Here is a 20619-nt window from a genome sequence, read left to right on the forward strand (position 1 = left end):
CAATGTCCTAGGACTTTCAAGGCAGGTGTCACACATATACGCGCACATCTTGATAGGTTGCGCCATTGGATTTCTGATCAGGAACAACGAAAGGTTCATTTCCGTCTGAGCAATCATAATATGTCGCCCAGATACTAGCCCATCTGTGGCAAGGACTAAGTTTGTCGACGCCATGCCTATTGTTATCATTGTGAACACATGAGATCATGCTTTATGTTGGTTTGACCGCATACGGCATTATATACAAGACACACACAATGCAAGATATCAACATTTGGTTTTAATTGGAAGCAGGTTCCTAGTTCTCTACCAAGATAAACATTGCATTGATACTATTGGGAACACCATCGGTGTCCGCAGTTATGTGACTAATCTACGAGGGATCAACTAAGCGTAGTACGGGCGTCAGTGCGGTACCGGTTATTTTGGGATCTCCCAGGCACTCGCCAATAGTGACCTGCTTCCTGCCCTATGTACTCAGTCAGGTTGTAAACAGTCTGCTGATGGATGTCGTGTCCGATGACAAGGAAGTTATGGCTTGGGGCGAGCTTGGAGTTGATGGACTGGTCAACAATGTCCTTGGACTTCTGGATCTCGGTCTGGCTGTCATGGAGGTAGTCGGCCGTGTCAAGATCAAAATATATGACCGAGTAGCCCAGCTCCCTCATATCATCCTCACAGCCACACTCTGCCGTGCAGGAAGAGTAGGGGGGTTTTGGAGGAAGTTGATATATGTCAGGGAGTTGGTCTCACGCAGAGGGGAAGAGGCTGACCTCATGTAAGTAAGGATGACGCCGAGGATGTTGCGAATAGCCTTGGCAGCGGTCAGGTCAAGTCAGAGTAGATGGAACGGCACAGCAAACCATTTCTAGCTTATACATCTTATTCTTGCGCTGAGCCGAGGTGATTTTGCACTAAAACAGGACAATTAGATCGAGTAGCCAACAGATGAGGTGTGGAAACAAACCAGGTCGGCGTGAGACCAGGTGTGGCTAGCAATTTGGTGGCCATCGGTGTACATCCGTCTATAATTTGATACTAAGTCAATCATGATACTAGGGCCTGTATAGGTTAGGCAGCATAGTTGATGGTGCTGGCCCAGGGAAACGTCGCGTTATCAGTCTCGCCCTTAGCATTATTGTTGCCCGTAATCACAAAAGTCGCCGTGGCCTTGTACTTTTTCAGTAGATCCAACAAGTCGTCAGTGTACGAAGCCGGGCCGTCGTCATACGTCAGGGCAACATCGCCAGAGTTGATGCAGCTGTATACACCAGGGCCACCATACTCGACCTGGCCAAGCTTGGTTCGGGCGATGTCAGAGGTATTAAGTCCCGGCGGGATATTGTTGGCATCACATGCCGGACCAAACTGAAAGAAGCAGTCTGGAGCTTTACAGTGGTCTACAACGTGTCAGTCGGGGTGTGGGTTTGAACGTGACCAGCATCTCAGTATTGTCTAACCCGGAGTTGTACCACAGTATCTGGCAGTATGTTAGCGAGAAAACTCGACCACGAGCGCTAGTCACAAACCCAGCAGCAGAACAGCATTCATTTGCGGCGCAACTAGTGCCCCCATTGTTTGGGCCGCAGAGCGCAGTACCGGAGTCACTACTATCAGCGCCCGAATCAGTTGGCGGGACTGCCATCCTGCAGACACGTTCCGAACCCGGCCTGGCAGCCGTTGGACGTCAGGCAGTACTCGTCAGCAGAGCCGCACCAGCCATTGACCGAGCAGCAAGGCAAGTCCGTCGGACATGTGTACGCTGAAGGACTACCTCCCTTTCCTGTCGTGCCGCAAGTATTATCAGGCGAGACACCCGGTAGGAGCAAGGAGGGCGAGGCCGCTACAGTGCCGGCGAGGGCAAGCATAATGAACTCAACCGCGGGCATAGTGGACGTTAGAATGATAATAAAAAGAAGACCGTACAGGGTTGCTGATGAGAAAACAGGATAGAACGAGGGTGATCCGGTTACAAAAACGAGTGAATACCACGAAGTCTTGGAGAAGGAATACCAAGTCAGGTCGAGCCAAGAACCGCGGCTGCGGGAGGCGTCTTAAAAGTATCGAAACATGCCCGCATATGGTGATAGCAGCGGAACGCCAGAACGGTCAGCCGCGAGACCGTTAGCAAGGGCTCTAGGAGGCATCTTTCATCATGGTGCGATTAAGAGGGAAACCCTTATGCTTGGGAATATGAGAATTCTGATGTCGTTGCGACGATCTGCGGGCCGAGATGAACGGAACGACGGACGGACGTGAGATAGTGTAGGCTCTGACGAGAACTGAGTGCTCCTTCGCAAAGTGGGATGCAGCCAGTGTGCGCCTTCCTGTCGAGATCCAAGTTCCTCGGAAACAATGCTACCATGTCACCGCTCGGAAATGGGGATCAATGCTGATTAAGACATCACTTTTGGCAGAAACATATTGGTTGAAGTGACATGGTATGAGGGTCCCGGTCAACGGCAAGATAGCCGACTGATGCTTTGACGCTCCGGGATGCAATTCTCGCCGTAGCTAGTGACGGTAGGTAAGCACCACAAGGGCCCGGGACTGAAGGTTGCAGTAGCACAAGCTGACCGGCTGATGGATGATGCGGGGCCGACAGTATTATCAGGGATAATGCCTTGTCGGTTGTGCTGGGCCAACGACGAGTTGAAACTTGAAGCCCTGGGTTTGTTATCTTGGCCTGGCTGTGGCGTTGAGATTCCAAGCTAAGACGCCGTACCTATGGGTGCGGAGAGACTCCCAATTATATAGGTAAGCTTGTGGCTCAGCTGTGCGTCCTGGCGGATCGCCAATAGGCGATGCCTCTGGGAGCATGGAATATTTTTTGCCGGGGATATGACATTGTCATGAATAGGAATTTAGAACAAACCATTTCCGTTCTCAGGGAGTCACCCTTCGGGAGGTAAGCGTCGTTTGACTGATGGTCGTAAATCAAGCCGAGATCTGCAAAGCCCATTAAAGCCCCTGAGTAGTGCGGGACAAGGGGTTAGACCCGGGTTTCGAGGCAAGAACCTTTCTTCGCCTGGCGTTTACCCAATGTTTTTCCGCTTCGGACGATTCCAAGAAAGCAAAGAGGCACAAAAGAATATGGCTCTGATGGCGCCGCCACCTCATACATCGCCATGATGATCGGGTAGAGATAAGATGGGGACTAGGTAGAACCATCGCGCCCTCCCACAGAAGCCGAATAGCGGTCGAGCAGGTACGCACACCTCTGCTGCCAGCCGCTTTATAGGGCGAGGACCTCGTTGTTGTTTGCGAACAGTGAAGATCTGGAGAAACATCGATGATGATATTAAGAACGTCCGATCGACTTATGCTTAAAAGGTGATAATGAAGGGAGGATTGATTTTGATGGAGGCTATCCGCACGCAGTTGGATACACATGCATGAATGCGACGTTCAATCAGCTCCGCATTGGCTCGCTTAGACTCATGAGACATGACGGAAGGTCTTGGTAATATATCATGAGAGAGGGCCAGCCATGGTTTGGTAGTCAAGTCTGTTGGTGCTGCAGCCTTGCTGAGTTGGATACCATCAACAGCCGTTTCATTGCGCAATCTTGTGTTCCCTGTAAGCGCGGACGTCATCGGCGTCAAGGGGTTAGGGAAGCCGAGAAGAAGCCCCTTGGCAAAGTTAGAGAGTGACAGGATCAGCTGTGACCCTGGAGCACTGGTCCACAGCCAAGGTCTAAGCCACGCTGTGCTGACCAACAAGGGGTATTCTTTGAGGCGGTTTCTACGGGGCTGCGACAGCAAGTTAGCCACCGGCGAAGGAGTAACCTCAGCAATTGACATCGAGATGGCACGCATTCCTTCATTCTTTGTCTTCTTCTTTCCGACTTCTCTCTGTCTATCTAACTATCTTTTTTTCCCTTTCTCTCTTTTTCTTTCTCTCTCTCTCTTTTTTTTTTTTCTTTTTTCAAAATTATTATTTTTTGCTCACCTTGGTTTATTTGGGCTCATCCTGCTTTATTTACACTAGGTCTTGTCCATTTTACTTCCCTACCTCCCCCAGTGTCTTTCTGGCTTACCTATCTTATGGTACGGTTGGTTGGAGTTACACATGAGACGGGCTCCCCCAAGGCGGACGTTTCTCAAACACTTGGTTTGGGGGTTATTAATGGATGTGGGCTTTCTTGGCGTAGTTCCTTTACAATGCCGTCTGATCCGTTGGGCTAACTGTCCTATCCCTAGGGGTTAATGACAACAGAGATGTACGGCGAGAAACACTGACAAATTCTAGCATTGGCGGTGGCGTTGGGGCTCTGAACTTTCAACCAACTCACCATAGCAAGCTAGATGGTGCATCGTTATGTGTTGGCATGCACGTCTTGTAAAGCACTCATTCAATCTACCTATTGATGCTTGGGCCGCCGCCAATCGTCTGCAAATTCTTTTACCCAGTTTCGCGTATACACACACATACGGGATGAACGAGTCTCACCGTGGCCAAAAACGGCAATTTGACATATTGCGCAATCACCGCTGCCACGCAATAGGGCTATGGCAAAAAGGCGCCACATTACAATAACCTATCTCTCTCTCTCTCTCTCTCTCTTATTGAGATGAACTCATGTGTTGCCGTGTGTGCCGTTGCTGAAGCTCTTACGGTACCAAGGAGGCATCCAATTAATCTTCCGCCCTGCATTGCCCCCCGCCGCCGCCGCCGTCGCGCAGCACTGCCACGCGACTGCTTACTACATTGGTCACCTTGCCTGTCTCAAAGCATGAGTTCAGTGCCAGCCAACCCAACCAGCCTCATTCTTGCCTCTTGTGCACATTACGGCTCCAATTTCCATTCCTTCTTCGTCCCAACTCCCGTGTCTCCCGCACCTTATTACCCATCTTCATTCCAGCTACATACACCGACGCCTTCTTGTCCACCCATACGTAGGTACTAGCTTGTCAATTACCTGTCACTTGACCACCACCACCACTGTGCGGGCCGGCCGTCAATTTTCAATCGATAACTCTGTCTCTTTTCATCCTCGAAAACCTTCTCCTGACTTTTCTTCTGTATTCTCTATTTTTATTCGGCTTTTCTTTTCACACCGACTCAGGCTTGCTACGTACCCTCTTTAGTACCTCGACTACGAGGTACAGCCTACCTACCTGTACTACCTACCTAACCTCAGCCATCCGTATTCACCACCCCGGTCGGCCATTACAGCATCCGCGCGCCCTGGGCCTTCGTCGTCTGTGCAGATGGTCCCGATTCCACCCCCATAACACTAAAACTCTCTTTCTCCTTCCCCTTACTCTTACTCGCTCGTTCACCTGAAGTAGCTCGAAGCCACCCTCTTTTTGGATGACCTGCTGCTACTTGTCTTCCTTCTTTCTCTTTCATATCCTCTCCCCTCATGTCCTCCTCCATCCCTCTCGCAAACCTGTCGCCCTCGTCGAGGCCATCGTATTACAAAATGCCCGAATCGCCTGCGCCCTATGCAAGGCGCTCTACACGCCCACGCCGCGGTCACTGGACGCCCTCCCTGATCGGCTCCTACGTCTTTGACTGGTTCATCCTTGCTGTCGCTGGAGGTATTGCAACGGTACTGGGAATCGTCGAGCCGAACAAACGCCCCTTTTCCGTTCTTGACCCCAATATCTCGTAAGCCGAGCTGCCCCCCCTCCAATACGCCTTGTCACTGACCCCATCCCGCAGCTTCCCCTTCACAGAACATGAGACAGTCCCTATGTGGCTGGCCGCCATTATCGCAGTTGGCGTCCCTATCATAATTATTGCCGCCGTATGCCTCGCTCTCGTTCCCGGAAATACTGTTCCCAGGGGAACTCCGAAGTCGCTCGTTTGGAAACGTAAACTGTGGGAGTTGCACGTTGGCTACCTCGGTCTCGCCCTCGCCCATGTCGGCGCCTTCTTTATCACAAACGGCATGAAAAACATGTTTGGAAAGCCGAGGCCCGATCTTCTGTCGCGATGCCAGCCCGACTTGGACAACATTCAGGACTACATCGTTGGCGGCACTTTTCCCAACATCACTGGCTTGACCGGCACGACTGGTTTTGGCCAACTCGTATCTGCAAACATTTGCAAGAACACTGACTCGCACACACTTGATGATGGCTTCCGCAGCTATCCATCCGGTCACTCGAGCTCCGCCGCCGCCGGCTTGATATATTTGTCTCTTTTCCTCGCCAGCAAGTTCGCCGTTACCGTACCTTTTGTAGCTTCGGACAACGGTGCTGAGTCTCACTCGGCCTTCCCATCTCGTCTACAAAAGTCCGGCGTCGATTACGAGGTACTGTCTGGCGAAGGTGGTTCTTTGAACCCCGACTCGGCAGGCGCTGCCAGGAACTTGGCGGAGCACAACAAGATTGTGACTGCTGTCCGTCGCCAAGCCGCCGCCCCTCCCATCTACCTTCTGACTATCGTGGTCCTCCCATGGTTCGCATCGATCTTTATTGCTGGCTCTCGCTGGTTTGACTTCCGCCATCACGGTTTCGATATTCTCTTCGGCTATATGATTGGCATCTTCACCTCCATTTTTGCATTTCGCTACTACCACCTCCCAATCCGCCAGGGTGCGGGTTGGGCCTGGGGTCCTCGAAGTCACGACAAGGCTTGGTGGTCTGGTGTCGGATCCTATAGTTATGCGACCGAGAAGGGCGACTTTATCAGGGCAGGAGACGAGGAGGAAGCATACATGCCCAGACCGGTCGCGGGTCAAGCATCATCGACCCAATACATCAGCAAGGCCGGCTCCAATGAAGGGGCGGAGCCTGAATCCCGTTTCTAATGACCGTATAGTACGGTTCGTCAGGTTAGCACCCATTGCATTTCCAAAATGGGCACGTTGGGCATGATTGGAGTTTTACGGTATACCACCCGCCTGGTAAAGGATTGGCGGCCTAGGGCAATGTTATTTTTGGGGCCAGGCATGGCACGCAGATACGACCGTTACGGAATAGAATTGTGGTTACGACTTCCTCAGTTTGTGCATCAAACGTCGTCCGTTGCGTTAAAAGAACCTTCAGGATAAGTATTTGATTTTACTAGATGATAACCGCATCTGCAATAAAACGTGGGGCGTTCGTTTGGCGACCTAGAAATGCGGCAGCACGCACGCTAAGCTGGTCAGCTATCCCGGTTGATTGCAAGTCGTACGATCATGATTAAGCACCAGGGGAGAAATCGTGAAAGCCATCACGTCGTTATTCCGGAAGCCCGACCGAGTCTACCAAAGCGAGAAAATAGCAGACTGAGGAAAGCAAGGCGAACCGACGACTTGTTACTGCCTGTCGTATGTCACAACGGGACAAGAGACAAGCCTCCCTTTGCGAGCTCGCCAGATTGCGGCACCAGCATGCCTTGCAGACATCATGACCAGTACGAGTAGCGTGTTCATGAGGTAAGAGCGCAGCGTAGTCTGCAGACCGTCGTTCCCTCGATTTCTTCAAGCCATGGCGATGCCTTCATGGGCGCCCGTCGGGCGGGCTGTGTCTATGCCCTCGAACTCGACGTCGTCCTCCTCCTCAAGCACGTCCTCATCGCGGAACCCGCTGTCGACCTCCATCTTGCGTAGGCGACGACGCATCGTATCTTTTTTGTGGTGCTGCCACCTGATCAGGGCGGCTGGGGCGTGAACTTTGAAGCCGTAAACGCGCGGGATGTAACGCTCGGCACTCTTCGTAGGGATGAGGGCTGGGTAAGCCTGGAAGATGATGTTGTGGAATGAGGTGCCGAAGTAGGCGCCATCGATGGCAGCGTGGCGCGACGACTTTGGGTTGTAAATATCCTCGCAGCGCGCGCAGTAGAGCTTAACGGGCTTCATGTTAGGGATGTCGGCAAGACCCATGGGGAGGAGGGGGTGCGAGTGACACATGACGCGGGGGCATTTGCCAAAGTCGGCTTTCTTATACTTTTCGAGCTGGAATGTGTATGTCAGCCGTGCTATTCGCTCAAGGTTCCATCATCCTCTCGGTCTTCCCCTCTCTATTCCATGCTCGTCTATGTAGACAGGGACATGAAGAACGCGAGTGAGAAATGCGCAGCATACCATCTTGGCGAGACCTCTCGTCGTAACAATGAAGCGGGCGTGTACAAGACCGTATAGATGCCTTGCAGACTTCTCTATGGTCTCCCTCATTTCGTCGTCGCAGTCCAAGTCAAAGACATCCGTGATGAGGTCCAGTGCATATTGGTAGTATTGTACTTCCGTGTTCAGTCCCGTCAAGTTGAACCGATCCGTAAGGTAATCTTCGTCGATCTCGCAGAAGTATTCGTTGCCCCGAGAGGAAATGAACTAGATAGACGGAGATGCTGGTTAGCAAGGTCCATTCAACGGCTTCTACGAGCAGTTGCAGGCAAACTGCGGTGATATTTGAGTCTTGATAAATCTTGCGCATAAGCCAAAGAGCGAGCGCGTTGCATCCGGTCTTCGCCTCTTGGGGAACACCTTCGCGCGCAGATTGCTTTCAAGGGCCTGTTTCTTGCATGCAAATACAACTCACCCAGTCTCGCCAATAGCTCGTATAGTCACTATCCGACTCGCTGACGAAGTCGTCCATCATTGCGGAAAAAGGTGCGACTCGTACCCGTGACGAATCCTCAGATCATGGCCCAGATCTGCAAGATGCTGTGGAGCGCTGCGTTCTTGGCTCTTGTGGGTATCGGAATATTTCTGCTGTTGCAGTGCAAGAGTATGCCCGAGTCGCTGATAGATGTTGGAGTGATGGGCTGGTGATAAAGTCTTCTTTTACCGTTAGTGGTGGTTGACGCCGAATCTCTGCGCTCATCTGCAGGCGGAAAGTGGTTGGCGGGGCTGTGGTGGCGCCAGGCCAGGCCAAAACCAGGAAGGGGGGGGGTTCGGTACGTACCTACCCTTTATCTTCCCAAATTGATTTGCCGTAATATCCCTGTATAAGCATCTCCAGGTAGCAAACCCCATTGCCTGTCTTCTTCGTTCTCCGCAACACGAAGCGTTCTCAACATGCGCATGCATCTCCGCCCGCATGTCAAGAATGGTCTTGAAAAAAAAAAACCCCCGGGGGGGAGGGGAGTATATGTGATTCGAGAAATCCGCTGTCTCAAATGTTTGCTGCTACATATGGCATCTAGCGACCTTCCGAACTGAAGCTCGCAGCGTCGCTAACCGACTGGCCTTCTGACTCCATTTCGTCGCTCTGTTCTGCGTATTTAAGGCCCAAGCCATTCACCCCTCTACTATTTGGCACATCAAGCCGACTTATTATCCCAGTTTGGTCCTCATTGCTCTTGAGTGTAATGTTCACCCCCTCCATGGCCTCGCGTAGTGTGTCGCCCGTCTCGTCCATGGCCGCTAGGAACCGTGCCAATTCCTTGCACAAATCCCAATCACCCTCTTTCATCGCCCTGGACAGCAATCGCACGGTTTGCTCCGAGGCAGACCCTAACTCATCAAGTGTGTGGAGAATGATAAGATAGCCACCAGCAGTCTTGAGAGACCCTCGCTGGAGTGACTCTTCAAACAGCTCTTGCACCGGTGGGAGGTAAGCAAAAAGCGTCCGCCACTGTCTCACTTCTGTCTTCCTTGTGCATTGTACCACAATGTCCAAGTAATGTTTAAAAGAAGACAACAGTGACAAAACTCGGGGTAGAATTGCCTCCTCCGGGCTTGGTCCAGAATCCACTTCGTCGTCGAGAACCTTGTGGAGCAAGATTTCTAGCGCATGCGCGAAATACTCCAAGTTCTGATACTGTTCCGACAGCTTGACGGCGTCAACAGCCTTGCCCTTGGACAGAAAGAAACGCAAAATGTCGGGCAAAAACAGATGGGTCTGTTGGCCGTTAGTAAAATTGTTTCTGTTGGGCAAACTGCAAACATACCCTGATGGCGAAGCGGAAAAATGAAAAGCTGATATCCCGCCTCTGTACAAGATCGGCTTCGACCCCAAGAATTATACCCTTACTAAGAAGGGTTGAAAGAGGATAAAAGTCCAGAGGAACTGATATCGTCCTAGGTAGATCCCTTTGTGACTCAGTCGATGCTGCTCGCAACACCTCTTGTATGTCCGGCCAAAGCTTGAATTCCTGGCCATCGAACGCCCAGAGGGAGTTCCGCAGAGTCACGTCTGCACCCATTGGCAATGACTCTTCTGCTTGCGTAGCTATTGCGTCGAAATGCGGCTGATCTCTCATGCTCACATGGAACTCCACGTTTTGAGCGATGACCTTCATATCATACTTCAGATTCCCTTCGCTGTTAAACGATGGTTGAAGCAGTACCAGTTTGGCATCAACCAGGAATAAGACTGATGCAACAGCGACATCCTGTGACGGATCACCGTCAACGAGTTGGCTATCCGGCAGAATCCAGCTCAGCCCACGGACTCTTGCGGGTGATCGCACTATGCCGTGAAACGCAATTTGCCCAAGCTGAACCAGCCTAATCGAGCCGCCCGTCGGTGCGAAGATAAAATGATACAGAAGATTCTCGTATGTGTATACCAGCAAGGAGTCTTCCCCCGATGTGGTCACTAGAACCACCGGTGCTGGTAACGGCTGGGTGTGTAGCACTTGAGAGTTGTCGAGGGCCGTCTCCCTAGAGTAGAGGCGAAGTTCATGCAACTTGTTGGCCTCTACGGCGGCCACAAGGATATGCTGATACCAACACATGCTGCCTCTAACCTGAAATTCGTTTTCCATGGCCTCGTTGGCGAACGTCTTCCAACGGCCACTGTTGACACTGTAGTGGGCCAGACCTCGGCGCCCAGCCACAGCAACATATCGCCCATCTGGCGAAATCACGGTATGCCGAATAGGCCAATGCTGAAGAAGGTAGGCTGGAGGTACTTTTGCCGTATGCCACAAATGAGGCTCTGCAGATATGCTCGCTAGATCTGGCAGATCATAACCGCGATATATCATGACATTCGTGCTGGTCTGTAATACCGTGCGCATGAGATTTGCCGCGTTGTAGTTACCGACCACTGCACTCCTGGCCATTTCCAGTACCCAAATTGCCTCGTGTTGATGATGTGTAATTAGTATCTCTGAGCCACTCCCGAGCCAGACGGCATCCCCTACGCCGGCGACCCAGTTCTCCCCGTTGGCCTCAATGATCGCATCGTGCGCACCAAAACTATGACTGCCGGGCTTTCCATAAACGCTCCAGGTAGCCCAGCCGTTTTCAAAGCCGGCAAATAGACAGTAACCGTCAGGGGAGTAGCTCAGAGTGGTGATCGAGCCGGAGATTATCGTTGACACCGGAGTAGTGTGCGTGTGCGAAGGCGGGATGTTCCCGGCATAATCTCGAGCGGAATACACACGGATGCAGCCATCTGCGCACCCGACAGCAATCAAAGAGAACCTTGCGTTTATGACAGCTTTCCTGGCAGCTTCTTCCGGGTTGATCGGTGTATGGAAACAGTAACCCTTGAACAGCTTCTTGGGATCCGCTCCTTGAGAATTTCCCTGAGACTGGTCGCGTGGATGTAGACGCTGGACTGCATAGACTTTGCCGTCACTTGTGATCCAAGTCGACAGGTTCATAGGTCGATCATGGGTCATCTCAACAATGGTGATCTTCTTCTCCAGCCATCCCATTCGACTGATAATCTCTGTCTTGGTCTGACTGCCGCTTTGGTCTGGGGTCCAGCGTATGCACTGAATAGCTGCTGGTTTGCGTGTAGCCACAACCAGTTCGTCGTCCAGTGCCAAAGCGCTTTCTATGCCGGCATCAACCTTGATGACCATCCTGAAGCGGACGCTCACATCACGCACCCCTTGTCCTTCGCCAGGACCCCAAAGATACTGATCTGGAGCTGTGCTTCCGGGCCCACCATGATGGTTTTGGCGACGTCGCTGGATATTTGCGTAACTTGGAAAGTAAGGCTTGTATACATGGGCTTCAGAGTCCGTCGCTAGAGAGTAGGTGATGAGATAGCCCAGAGTTGTTCGAACCACGAAGATGGCCGAGTCTGGGCGCAGTAAAAGGTCGACATTCTCGCCATATGTTGACAGAGACGACTCGGAGCGTACAACCACGGCAAGAATGACTGTAGGCTTGGAGGATGTAAGTATGGATCGATGCGAAAAGACCGTATTCGGTGCGAGGACTGACCTTGACCTGCCATATAGTCATCGATGTCAAGGTTATCACAGCAAAGAGGTGACCAGGTCGGGAGATGCGCAGCGCAAGTACCGGATCTTTTAGAGGAATGTTGGCGGTGGGCCGAGGTGACGGCCGAGTTGTTTCCGGACTGTGGGCATCATCGTGGTCAACGGATTGGATGGCAGGCGTTACGGGTGTCAGGGGAGTAGCGAGCTCTATATCGTCGTGTTGTTGGGAGTGTTGCGACTGCGCATTGAGATACGAAGAGGACTCGTCGGTTGGTCGATTGTCGAAGGGATTGGGGAGGCCATCGTGGGAGACGACAAGGTTGAACGAAGGACCAGACCTGCTGCTCGTTGCGAAAATTCTGGGGGTTCCTATGGGCCAATACATCTCGGTAAGGCCCTATATCGTTGGTCAACAAGAAAGCCTTGATGCGGTGATGCCGTCGCAATGGCAGTCTTCGTCGGTTGTAGACCGGAGTCTCCTCGAGTCGGCGAGTGGATATCCTTTGTCGTCGTGCTAAACAATGCTTTGGTCATGGCCGCTGATGGACTTTAAACCAGAAACTTCATTCCTTATCGGCTGTGGCCTATTGAAAAACTACAGCATGCGGTGCGGAATAAGGAGAACAGCCGATGGAAGGAGATTGGAGAAGCTGGTCAACAACCGGGGATGCGCATCATGGCCCCGAGGAGCTTCTGGCCGACGGCGGGACGAGAGCTTGCGAAGTTGTTAGCGTTTAGGGGGGGTGGGTGGACCAGTGCTGCGCTACCCGATCTTGAGCTTCTACCTGGAAGCTACGTACCCACTATGTGCCGGTTACACAAGGTAGGTAGCCGAAGGATTGTCCATGGCCGAGCTGGCCGAACCGACTTATGTAAGCATACACTTTCCTTCATACTTGGCACCTGGTCTACGTAGTAGGCCAGGAACAACAGCCAACCGAGCCCCACTAAACGCGTCTCGTCCACCACAGTGCAGGGTCTTTATTCAAGCTGGAGAGCTGCATACTTACCTATCTACCCTACCTATGTAGCAGTACAGCATTCGACGTCGTTTCCTATCTAGTTAAGCATAGAGATTGGCGCTGGCTTCCTTGCGATATTCACAATTACTTAATCAAGCGCCTAACTTCCTGCCCCGAAAGCTGTGTATTCAACTTGGGTTCATTGTTTCGGATTTGGGATAGCTGAGTCGCAGTGTTATCCGACCTAAGTGACAGCCTTCTGTTCAACGAGCAGCTTGTACTGATCAGCCTCTTGGGCACCTTCATTGAGAGCAAGTAAGTCGAGGCTAGACATCGATGCGGGCCCGTTACGGGTTTGTCTGGTCTAGTCACAAGCACCAACACAAGCTTAATCTTGATCTGCTTTAGTTGAGACAGATAGTCATCAACTATCACCATGCCGCCTCCTCGGACACGGCTTAGTCTCTCTAAGGAGAGGTTCCCTGCCTACTTGACCAACCTCAAGAGTCAGCCCTACCACGATCCGAGCTCGAGTTCTAGAGGACAAACGTACGTTACGACCCCCTTGCAAGAAAAAGCTTGGGTCGATTTTGCTGACCATTCGCGAAGCATCCGATCGATTGCCTGGAACCCTTTGGGAACCCTGGTTGCTACAGGATCATCGGATAAGACCCTGCGTGTTTGTACGTGGCATTATGGGGATTTATTTGAGGTCATGGAGCAGCGAGGCTGACCCTTTCCACCTATGTAGGGAACCCAGAGAAGCCAAATGTACGCTTCTCGACCGACCTTAAGGGCCACTCAGCTGCCATTGAAAGGGTTGCTTTCAACCCGGTAAAGGATGCCGAGTTGTGCAGTGTCAGCAACGATGGAGTCGTCAAGTTTTGGGATGTTCGATCCAAGACCTGCATCAATGAGATCAAGGGGTTGGGAGATGCCTTCACTCTTGTTTGGGCACCCGACGGACAGTCATTGGTGGTTGGAAATAAGGTTTGTCGCCTCAATATTCTAATACCATAAGGCTCGACGCTCACACTTCTAGGCGGACAACATCTTTGTATTGTCGCCGACCCAGCCGATACCCATTGCATCACATCAGCAACCCACTCAGACGAATCAGATTTCTTTCTGTTGGAGCGGCGAGAAGATCTTCCTCACGACCGGCGAGGGTAGAACCCGGATCTTGACGTATCCGAATTTCAAACCCGCTTTTCAGTTCAATCATGACGATGAGTCCAAAGAGTTCACTCTAAACGGCCATACTTCGTCTTGCCTATCAGTTGAACTGCAGCCAACAGGACGCTATCTTGCTACTGGTGGTTCGGACTCTATCATTTCTTTGTGGGATACGACAGATTGGATTTGCCAGCGGACCATTACTAGCATGATTGGCCCAGTACGGTCTCTCAGTGAGTTCCCGAGAGCTCTCGTGTTGCGACTATAGCTCTGACTGCAAACCAGGTTTCACGTTCGATGGTAATTTCTTGGTGGGAGGCAGCGACGAAGGTGAGCAGGACAGCGCCAATCTTCCAGGATGAATTTGAAGAGACTAACCGCGCATCGCTAGGCCCTGGGCTGGACGTTCGACATACCGAGTCAGGAGACCATGTTCACTCCTTAAAGACAGCTGGGCCTTGTCCGGTTGTATCTTGGGCCCCGACGAAGTACTGTCTGGCCTACAGCGATCTGGGCATTCTTCGCATTGTCGGGGTGGACGCTGAGAAGAAATAGGCTTACAAAACATGACTGTTAGTCGGCCATTTGGTGCAATTGTTGGTCCAAGAAACATGAAAGCTGGCCGAGGCTGGAAAGGGCTTCTCAGGCTGGCATGGGCAAAAGCTTCATTGGTTGATATCGGGGACTATTCAGCATCTGAAGGCCAAAACGACTGGTAGTATTTCTAGATAGGGTTGGCAGGGTATGAGAAGGTGTGGCCTTGATCTGCAAGAACGATGGAATAGAAGAAGCAAAGAATGGGGTCGCAAAGTCAGCACGGCCCAACTTGAAGCCGAGTCGAGCGATGGGTGAGAGTAGGCGAAGGGGGGTGTGCCATGGCGGTGGTCTTCAACAGTGCCTATGCTAAGCTTGTCGCTGTCGTAGCAGTGCTGGATGTCAATAGATTGCAGTATCAATATCAAACATTGTGACATGGTGATGGCTCGAGCAATTCTCGTTTGCGGTCGCCATGGCAAGCAAAAGATGATGGGGGAGTGAAATGAGTTGGAAAGGATGCGCAAGTTCGCATACGCGTCACACATCACGCTGCCTGTAGGCATTTGTAATACATGCAACGGGCGGACAAGGACAGGAGGAGACTGAACTCCTTAGGCATTCGATTTGTCGAGACAAGGTGTGTGTCTGAGGGGAATTGTGTGAGTGTGAGTGTATGTGGTTTACAGGGAAATTAAGATCAAATGGAACGGGTGCATCCATTCAGCAACCTGACGGCTGTTGCACCTTGCGCAGTGTGGCTGTGTTGCATGATTGAGCAAGTGGGAGGTGCGTGTTCAGGCGTTTGCCTAGGTAACCCTGTGCTCTACACGTGCGTGACTGCGAATACCGGCCTCGGACCGTACTGCTATGTAAATAAGTCGAGGCCAGTCTGGCAACAGTGGTCAATAATATTTCCAATGATAGCAGGGAAACCTTCGGCCAGTGGGCGATGGATGATCCAAGTAAACTGTAGACGTCCTCCCCTTTTCTCATAAGCGTTATTTCTCGAATAGTATCGGGCGGAAGGACCTGCGATTTGCTACGTAATAGTTTGGGACATGCTCGACTAAACTCGCGATACCTACACACAATCCCACAAATAAGAGTCTAAAGGGTTCTAATACCAAATCGAGTATGTTAGTGAACGAAAGTTGGTAAGAAGGGCGGAGGGCGGAGGGCGGAGGGCGACGGGCTTGTGTGCGGCCCACCCACCTACGTGCCTGGTGCTGCTGGAGATGACAACGGTCTAGAGTTGTTATACCGCACATGCGGGGGGGCTTTTGCCTTTTCGTCCGATGCAACCCTGGGTCTTCGCTTAGAAGCAGGCAGGGTCTTCCTTTGAGCAGGCAGGTACGATGCTATGTACCTATTCGTACCAAGGTACTGCCTACCTAAATATCCAGGCGCTCCCTCTTAAGGTCGCATAGACACAATGACAGTGACACAGTCAGAAAAACACACTATAAGTATAATGCCCAATACCCAACACAATAGTACCTATGCGCATATCACTTCTCTACCTACCTACCGTGCTACCTACCTAGATAGGTAGTAACGAGTCCAAAAAGAAGAAGGGAGGGAAGGGAAGAAGGCTGAGTGTCAAGGTGCCTGCCCCAATGAGGTTTACGCATGCCCATTCGCAGGTTATCTACCGTGTGCCACGCTGGGGATCCATGCCAACTCTATGTTATTAATCATTTCCTGCCGCAAAGGGAATGGTGGTGGCCCAGTCCATGCTGCTTGGTACTGATTAGACACTGTACCTACCTAGGCATGTACCACTCTCCATACTACCTAGGTAGGTACGTCCCTAGCATATGTACTGATTACACTACACTCTATTGCGCTGCTCACCGCGCTGGGTTGTGCTGCGCTGGGTGCCCATCATGTATGTGTCTTGTCAGTCCCAATCCCTCCCGCCCACATCAAGGACTAGTTTTACATAGTACTCCGTACTTACTTACTCTCCATCACCCCCATCCTTCGTCCTTTTCGCTCTCCAGTGGACTAATAGTTCGCTCAATTCACTTTCTTCTTCGACCCGGCAACGTCTACAACAACACAACGACCCTCAAACGCACTTTCCTAATTGCCTGGCCGATTTTCAAGTGCTCCATGACGCTCCATACCCTGTGCCACGCCGAGCAGCCCCTCCCGTAAGCCATCACTGAACCTTTGGCCGCTGCGACACTTATCGCCGTCCGCCCTACCCGCAAAAGAGGCTCTTGGCTCGCTATCCGACCTCTGCCAGTCAGATCCCCATTATCTCTGCGTCTTCTCCAAACTCTTCCACGCAGAAAACCCTCTTGATAGCCAACCTTCGATCTGTGCTTGGAACTGTCACAGACCGACGATACCCGTCAATCTCGAGCATGTCGTCAAGTACACCTACGCCTCCCGACACGAATGGCGCCAGTTCCCACAAGCGAGCCCGAAGCCCAGGCGCCGATTCCAACGGTAGAGAAGCGACCGACAACAACAGTGTACCCAAGCCGAAGCGCCTAGCATGTATGATCTGCCGGAAGCGCAAGTTGAAATGCGACGGAGTCCGGCCGAGCTGCAGCACCTGTGCCAGGCTGGGTCATACTTGCGCATACGATGAAGTTCGTAGGAAAAGCGGCCCTAAGCGGGGATATGTCAAGGCCCTTGAGGAACGTTTGAGTGAGCACTCCCATCCTGCGCCTTGCTCATCTGTACTTTGCACTGTTCTCAAGCTTGCTCGTTCATTGTTTTCTTTCTTCAAGTGCCCTCCTGACTGACTGAACGTGTTTGCGCCCATCCGTAGAACAAGTAGAGACACTTCTCAAAACCCAAGACCCCCCAACGGCATCCGTCGACCCCTCTAGAACCATGCCTCAGAGCCTGGATGCCGCTGCTATGAACCGCAACCAGAACGCTGCTGCGCCAACGACGAGCTACGGCATGCCCAATCCTTCTCTCGGTCTCGGTGTCGACCACGCCGCGGACCGATGGCACTTCGAGGGCGAATCTTCTCCCCAGACCCAGAATATTGCTGCCCCACCCATGGAGGATTTCAACTTCAACTCCAATATGGCAATGGGCATGAACAATGCAGGAAGTAACTTCACCTGGGAAATGATCGGGCTAGGCCTCGAGGAGCCTCTTCCACCTCAGGAAACCATCGATGAGCTGTCAGTGCTGCAAACATGCTGTATCCGTCATCTCGGACTAACACGCACTTTGTAGCCATCAAATTTACTTCGAAAAGATCCACCCCTCATTGCCTATGATTCATAAATACAGATACCTAGCAGCAATGAACCTGTAGGATGACCACTTTTCTACAGAACTGCCCGTGTCACGCCGCGTCGGTGCAACAGCAAGCTGACTAACGCACTTTACAGGGCTCCGAACCAACGGCCTCCGGTTGCGCTCAGGTACGCTATATGGACCCTGGCATGCTCCATCACAGAGAAGTACTTCGACCTCAAAGATCTCTTCTATCAAAGAGCTCGAAAGTATGTCGAGGGAGATTACATTAAAGGCTATGGAGAGCATATGATTTCAGTGGCCCATGCTCAGACACATGTGCTGCTGGCCTCCTACGAGTTCAAAATGATGTACTTCCCCCGAGCTTGGATGAATACCGGATCTGCTGTGCGCCTCTGCCAGATGTGAGTTGATGACTTAAATATTTTGGAGTTCTGAAACCATAGCTAAAGTTTGCTAGGATGGGTTTGCACCGACTTGACGGCGCTGGTCTGGACGTCAAACAGTGTCTCCCGCCGCCACGAGACTGGACCGAGCGTGAGGAGAGGCGGCGTACCTTTTGGATGGCTTTTTGCGAAGACCGTTACGCAAGCATTGGTACTGGATGGCCGATGACTGTTGATGAGAAGGACATCATGACAAACTTACCTTGTTCGGAAGAGGCGTTCGAAATGAGCCGACCTGAGCAGACGCAGTCTCTGCAGGACTGCATGAGCCCATCCGGAGCGGGCAAGCTCTCTTCTTTCAGCGGCATCGTGCTAATGGCATGTCTCTTCGGCCGAAACTTAATCCATCTACATCGTCCCGACGTCGATGATAGGGACCACGACCTCAACGGCGAGTTCTGGAAACGACATCGGAACATGGACAACATCCTACTCAACACGTCCCTCTGCCTGCCGTCTTACCTTAAGCTACCCGTTGGTCTTTCCAACCCCAATATTGTCTTTACCAACATGAGCATCCACACGTCGACGATCTGTCTGCACCAAGCCGCGATCTTTAAAGCCGACAAGAATAGACTTCCCTCGTCAGTCAGCGCAGAAAGCAAGGTGCGGTGCATTACGGCGGCCAACGAGATTGCGAGCATCATGAGGATGATCTCGCATTTGGATCTATCAGCAGTAAGTTATTGTACACCTTGATGACACAACAGCTACTAACACGTTCCAGATGAACCCATTCATATCGTTCTGTCTGTACGTAGCCGCAAGAGTGTTCGTCCAGTATCTCAAAAGCCGGCCCGAAGACAGCCAAACTGCAGACTCGCTCCGATTTCTCCTCTCCGCCATGAATGCGCTCAAGAGACGAAACCCCCTCACGGAGTCTTTTCTCGTCCAGCTGGATGTGGACCTGGAAGCTCTTGCGATGAGGATACCAAAACTCAAGACGGCATTCCCACGAAGTGGTGAAAGTGTGCGTACCCTCCCTTCCTCCAGAAGACCTGCGCCTGATCTGACTTGTCTGTAGCCGGGTTCAAATGCTGGCGGAACCAAGGGGCCCATCTGTGACGACCCCGAAGGTGTACAGGGTATCATGTCGTACCGCAACGAGTGCCACTTTATGAAGACTGTGGAGGACGACGGGAACCTTGCCACCGCCCCAAACATTGTCGAGCCCGACCAAACGGGTGATGCTGCTCCGAACCCTGTATCGACTGGCTTCGGGGGTCAGAATTGGTTGTCTGCGGAACACGGCGTGCCGTATGGCGCAAACAACGCATATAGTATCCCTATGCATGGGAACGCGTTGACGCCGAGCTCCGGCTCCATGTACGACAAGTCGGCGTCGAGCAGTGGGCGCATGACGGGGCTGGGACAGAGCGAAAGCAGTGGGGACAATAATATGTCGGGATCGCCTGACGGCGACAACTCGTCTAATCGGCCGACGCCGAATTCAAGTTCGTCAGATCAGCGAGTGAACATGACGGCGGGGGGTATTGAAGGATCCGGCCAGAACTCGTTGGAACTCAGTCCGGCAACGGCGCAACAGAACATAAACCCGCGTGGAGATACAGATGGAAACGCAAACTATTTCAACAGCACAAGTGCGTTCGATATTCGGACCGGGCTGACGCCGAATCCGCGATTTTCGATGCCCGATACACCGGGGGCGGACTTTGGGATGTCGACTGGATGGGGTGACGTACAAGGACAAGCTGGCATGACTCCTGGGGCCGAGGGGGTATTGCGTTCCCTAATGAACATGGGCCCGATGGATGCTATGGACCTTTCATCGTGGGATGCAGCAAATTAAATCAGGGGAGGCTTGAATGGTTTACGGTGTTTGGGATCCAGGGCTAAAGAGCGGAACAAAATGGCGACGAGCTCCTGCCATCAGATTAATCAATGAATGCTTATTCGATTGTCGCCTTGCGGCTTTTGAACAAATACAGCACGTGGGTTGCACAAACGAACACGTCGATACGCCAGTTTGGATGAGACAGATCAGCCTAGGGATTACAAACAGACCCACACGAATCTATCGGACTTTGGACCCCGAAGTTCTGGGGCACTTGATTTTGCCGAGTGAGAGGTACGTGCCTTGAACCGATGATGCATGCTTTGGTCCTTCCGTACAATGCTGCGTTGAGAAGTTCGTCTACCAACTTTTGAAGATGAGACGTACCGCATCCAATGGCCAGAGC

The 20619-nt window shown here is 52.0% G+C and overlaps 6 protein-coding genes across 6 annotated transcripts; 3 read left to right on the forward strand and 3 right to left on the reverse strand.

The window, feature by feature from the left end:
* Positions 1-383: 383 nt before the first annotated feature.
* GLRG_03854 (polysaccharide deacetylase) lies at positions 384-1575 on the reverse strand (the record flags this gene model as incomplete). Its single annotated transcript, XM_008094539.1, has 6 exons — positions 384-688; positions 754-814; positions 864-914; positions 968-1055; positions 1109-1400; positions 1530-1575. The coding sequence occupies 6 exons, from the start codon at positions 1573-1575 to the stop codon at positions 384-386; spliced, it is 843 nt and encodes a 280-aa protein (XP_008092730.1).
* A 3853-nt stretch (positions 1576-5428) lies between these two features.
* Positions 5429-6763, forward strand: GLRG_03855 (PAP2 superfamily protein; the record flags this gene model as incomplete). The annotated part of the gene is made up of 2 exons (XM_008094540.1): positions 5429-5616; positions 5671-6763. The coding sequence occupies 2 exons, from the start codon at positions 5429-5431 to the stop codon at positions 6761-6763; spliced, it is 1281 nt and encodes a 426-aa protein (XP_008092731.1).
* Positions 6764-7420: 657 nt separating this feature from the next.
* GLRG_03856 (casein kinase II regulatory subunit) lies at positions 7421-8372 on the reverse strand (the record flags this gene model as incomplete). Its single annotated transcript, XM_008094541.1, has 3 exons — positions 7421-7894; positions 8024-8269; positions 8337-8372. 3 exons carry the CDS (start codon positions 8370-8372, stop codon positions 7421-7423), a joined length of 756 nt encoding a protein of 251 aa, XP_008092732.1.
* A 708-nt stretch (positions 8373-9080) lies between these two features.
* On the reverse strand, positions 9081-12451 carry GLRG_03857 (uncharacterized protein; the record flags this gene model as incomplete). The annotated part of the gene is made up of 3 exons (XM_008094542.1): positions 9081-9782; positions 9832-12009; positions 12068-12451. 3 exons carry the CDS (start codon positions 12449-12451, stop codon positions 9081-9083), a joined length of 3264 nt encoding a protein of 1087 aa, XP_008092733.1.
* A 1013-nt stretch (positions 12452-13464) lies between these two features.
* Positions 13465-14759, forward strand: GLRG_03858 (WD domain-containing protein; the record flags this gene model as incomplete). Its single annotated transcript, XM_008094543.1, has 6 exons — positions 13465-13577; positions 13638-13711; positions 13780-14018; positions 14071-14437; positions 14490-14534; positions 14596-14759. 6 exons carry the CDS (start codon positions 13465-13467, stop codon positions 14757-14759), a joined length of 1002 nt encoding a protein of 333 aa, XP_008092734.1.
* Positions 14760-17113: 2354 nt separating this feature from the next.
* On the forward strand, positions 17114-20228 carry GLRG_03859 (fungal specific transcription factor domain-containing protein; the record flags this gene model as incomplete). Its single annotated transcript, XM_008094544.1, has 7 exons — positions 17114-17402; positions 17527-17893; positions 17949-18026; positions 18107-18376; positions 18433-19096; positions 19146-19388; positions 19443-20228. 7 exons carry the CDS (start codon positions 17114-17116, stop codon positions 20226-20228), a joined length of 2697 nt encoding a protein of 898 aa, XP_008092735.1.
* Positions 20229-20619: the final 391 nt, after the last annotated feature.

Source organism: Colletotrichum graminicola (genome assembly GCF_000149035.1).
Source record: "Colletotrichum graminicola M1.001 genomic scaffold supercont1.12, whole genome shotgun sequence".
Classification (NCBI taxonomy): domain Eukaryota; kingdom Fungi; phylum Ascomycota; class Sordariomycetes; order Glomerellales; family Glomerellaceae; genus Colletotrichum; species Colletotrichum graminicola.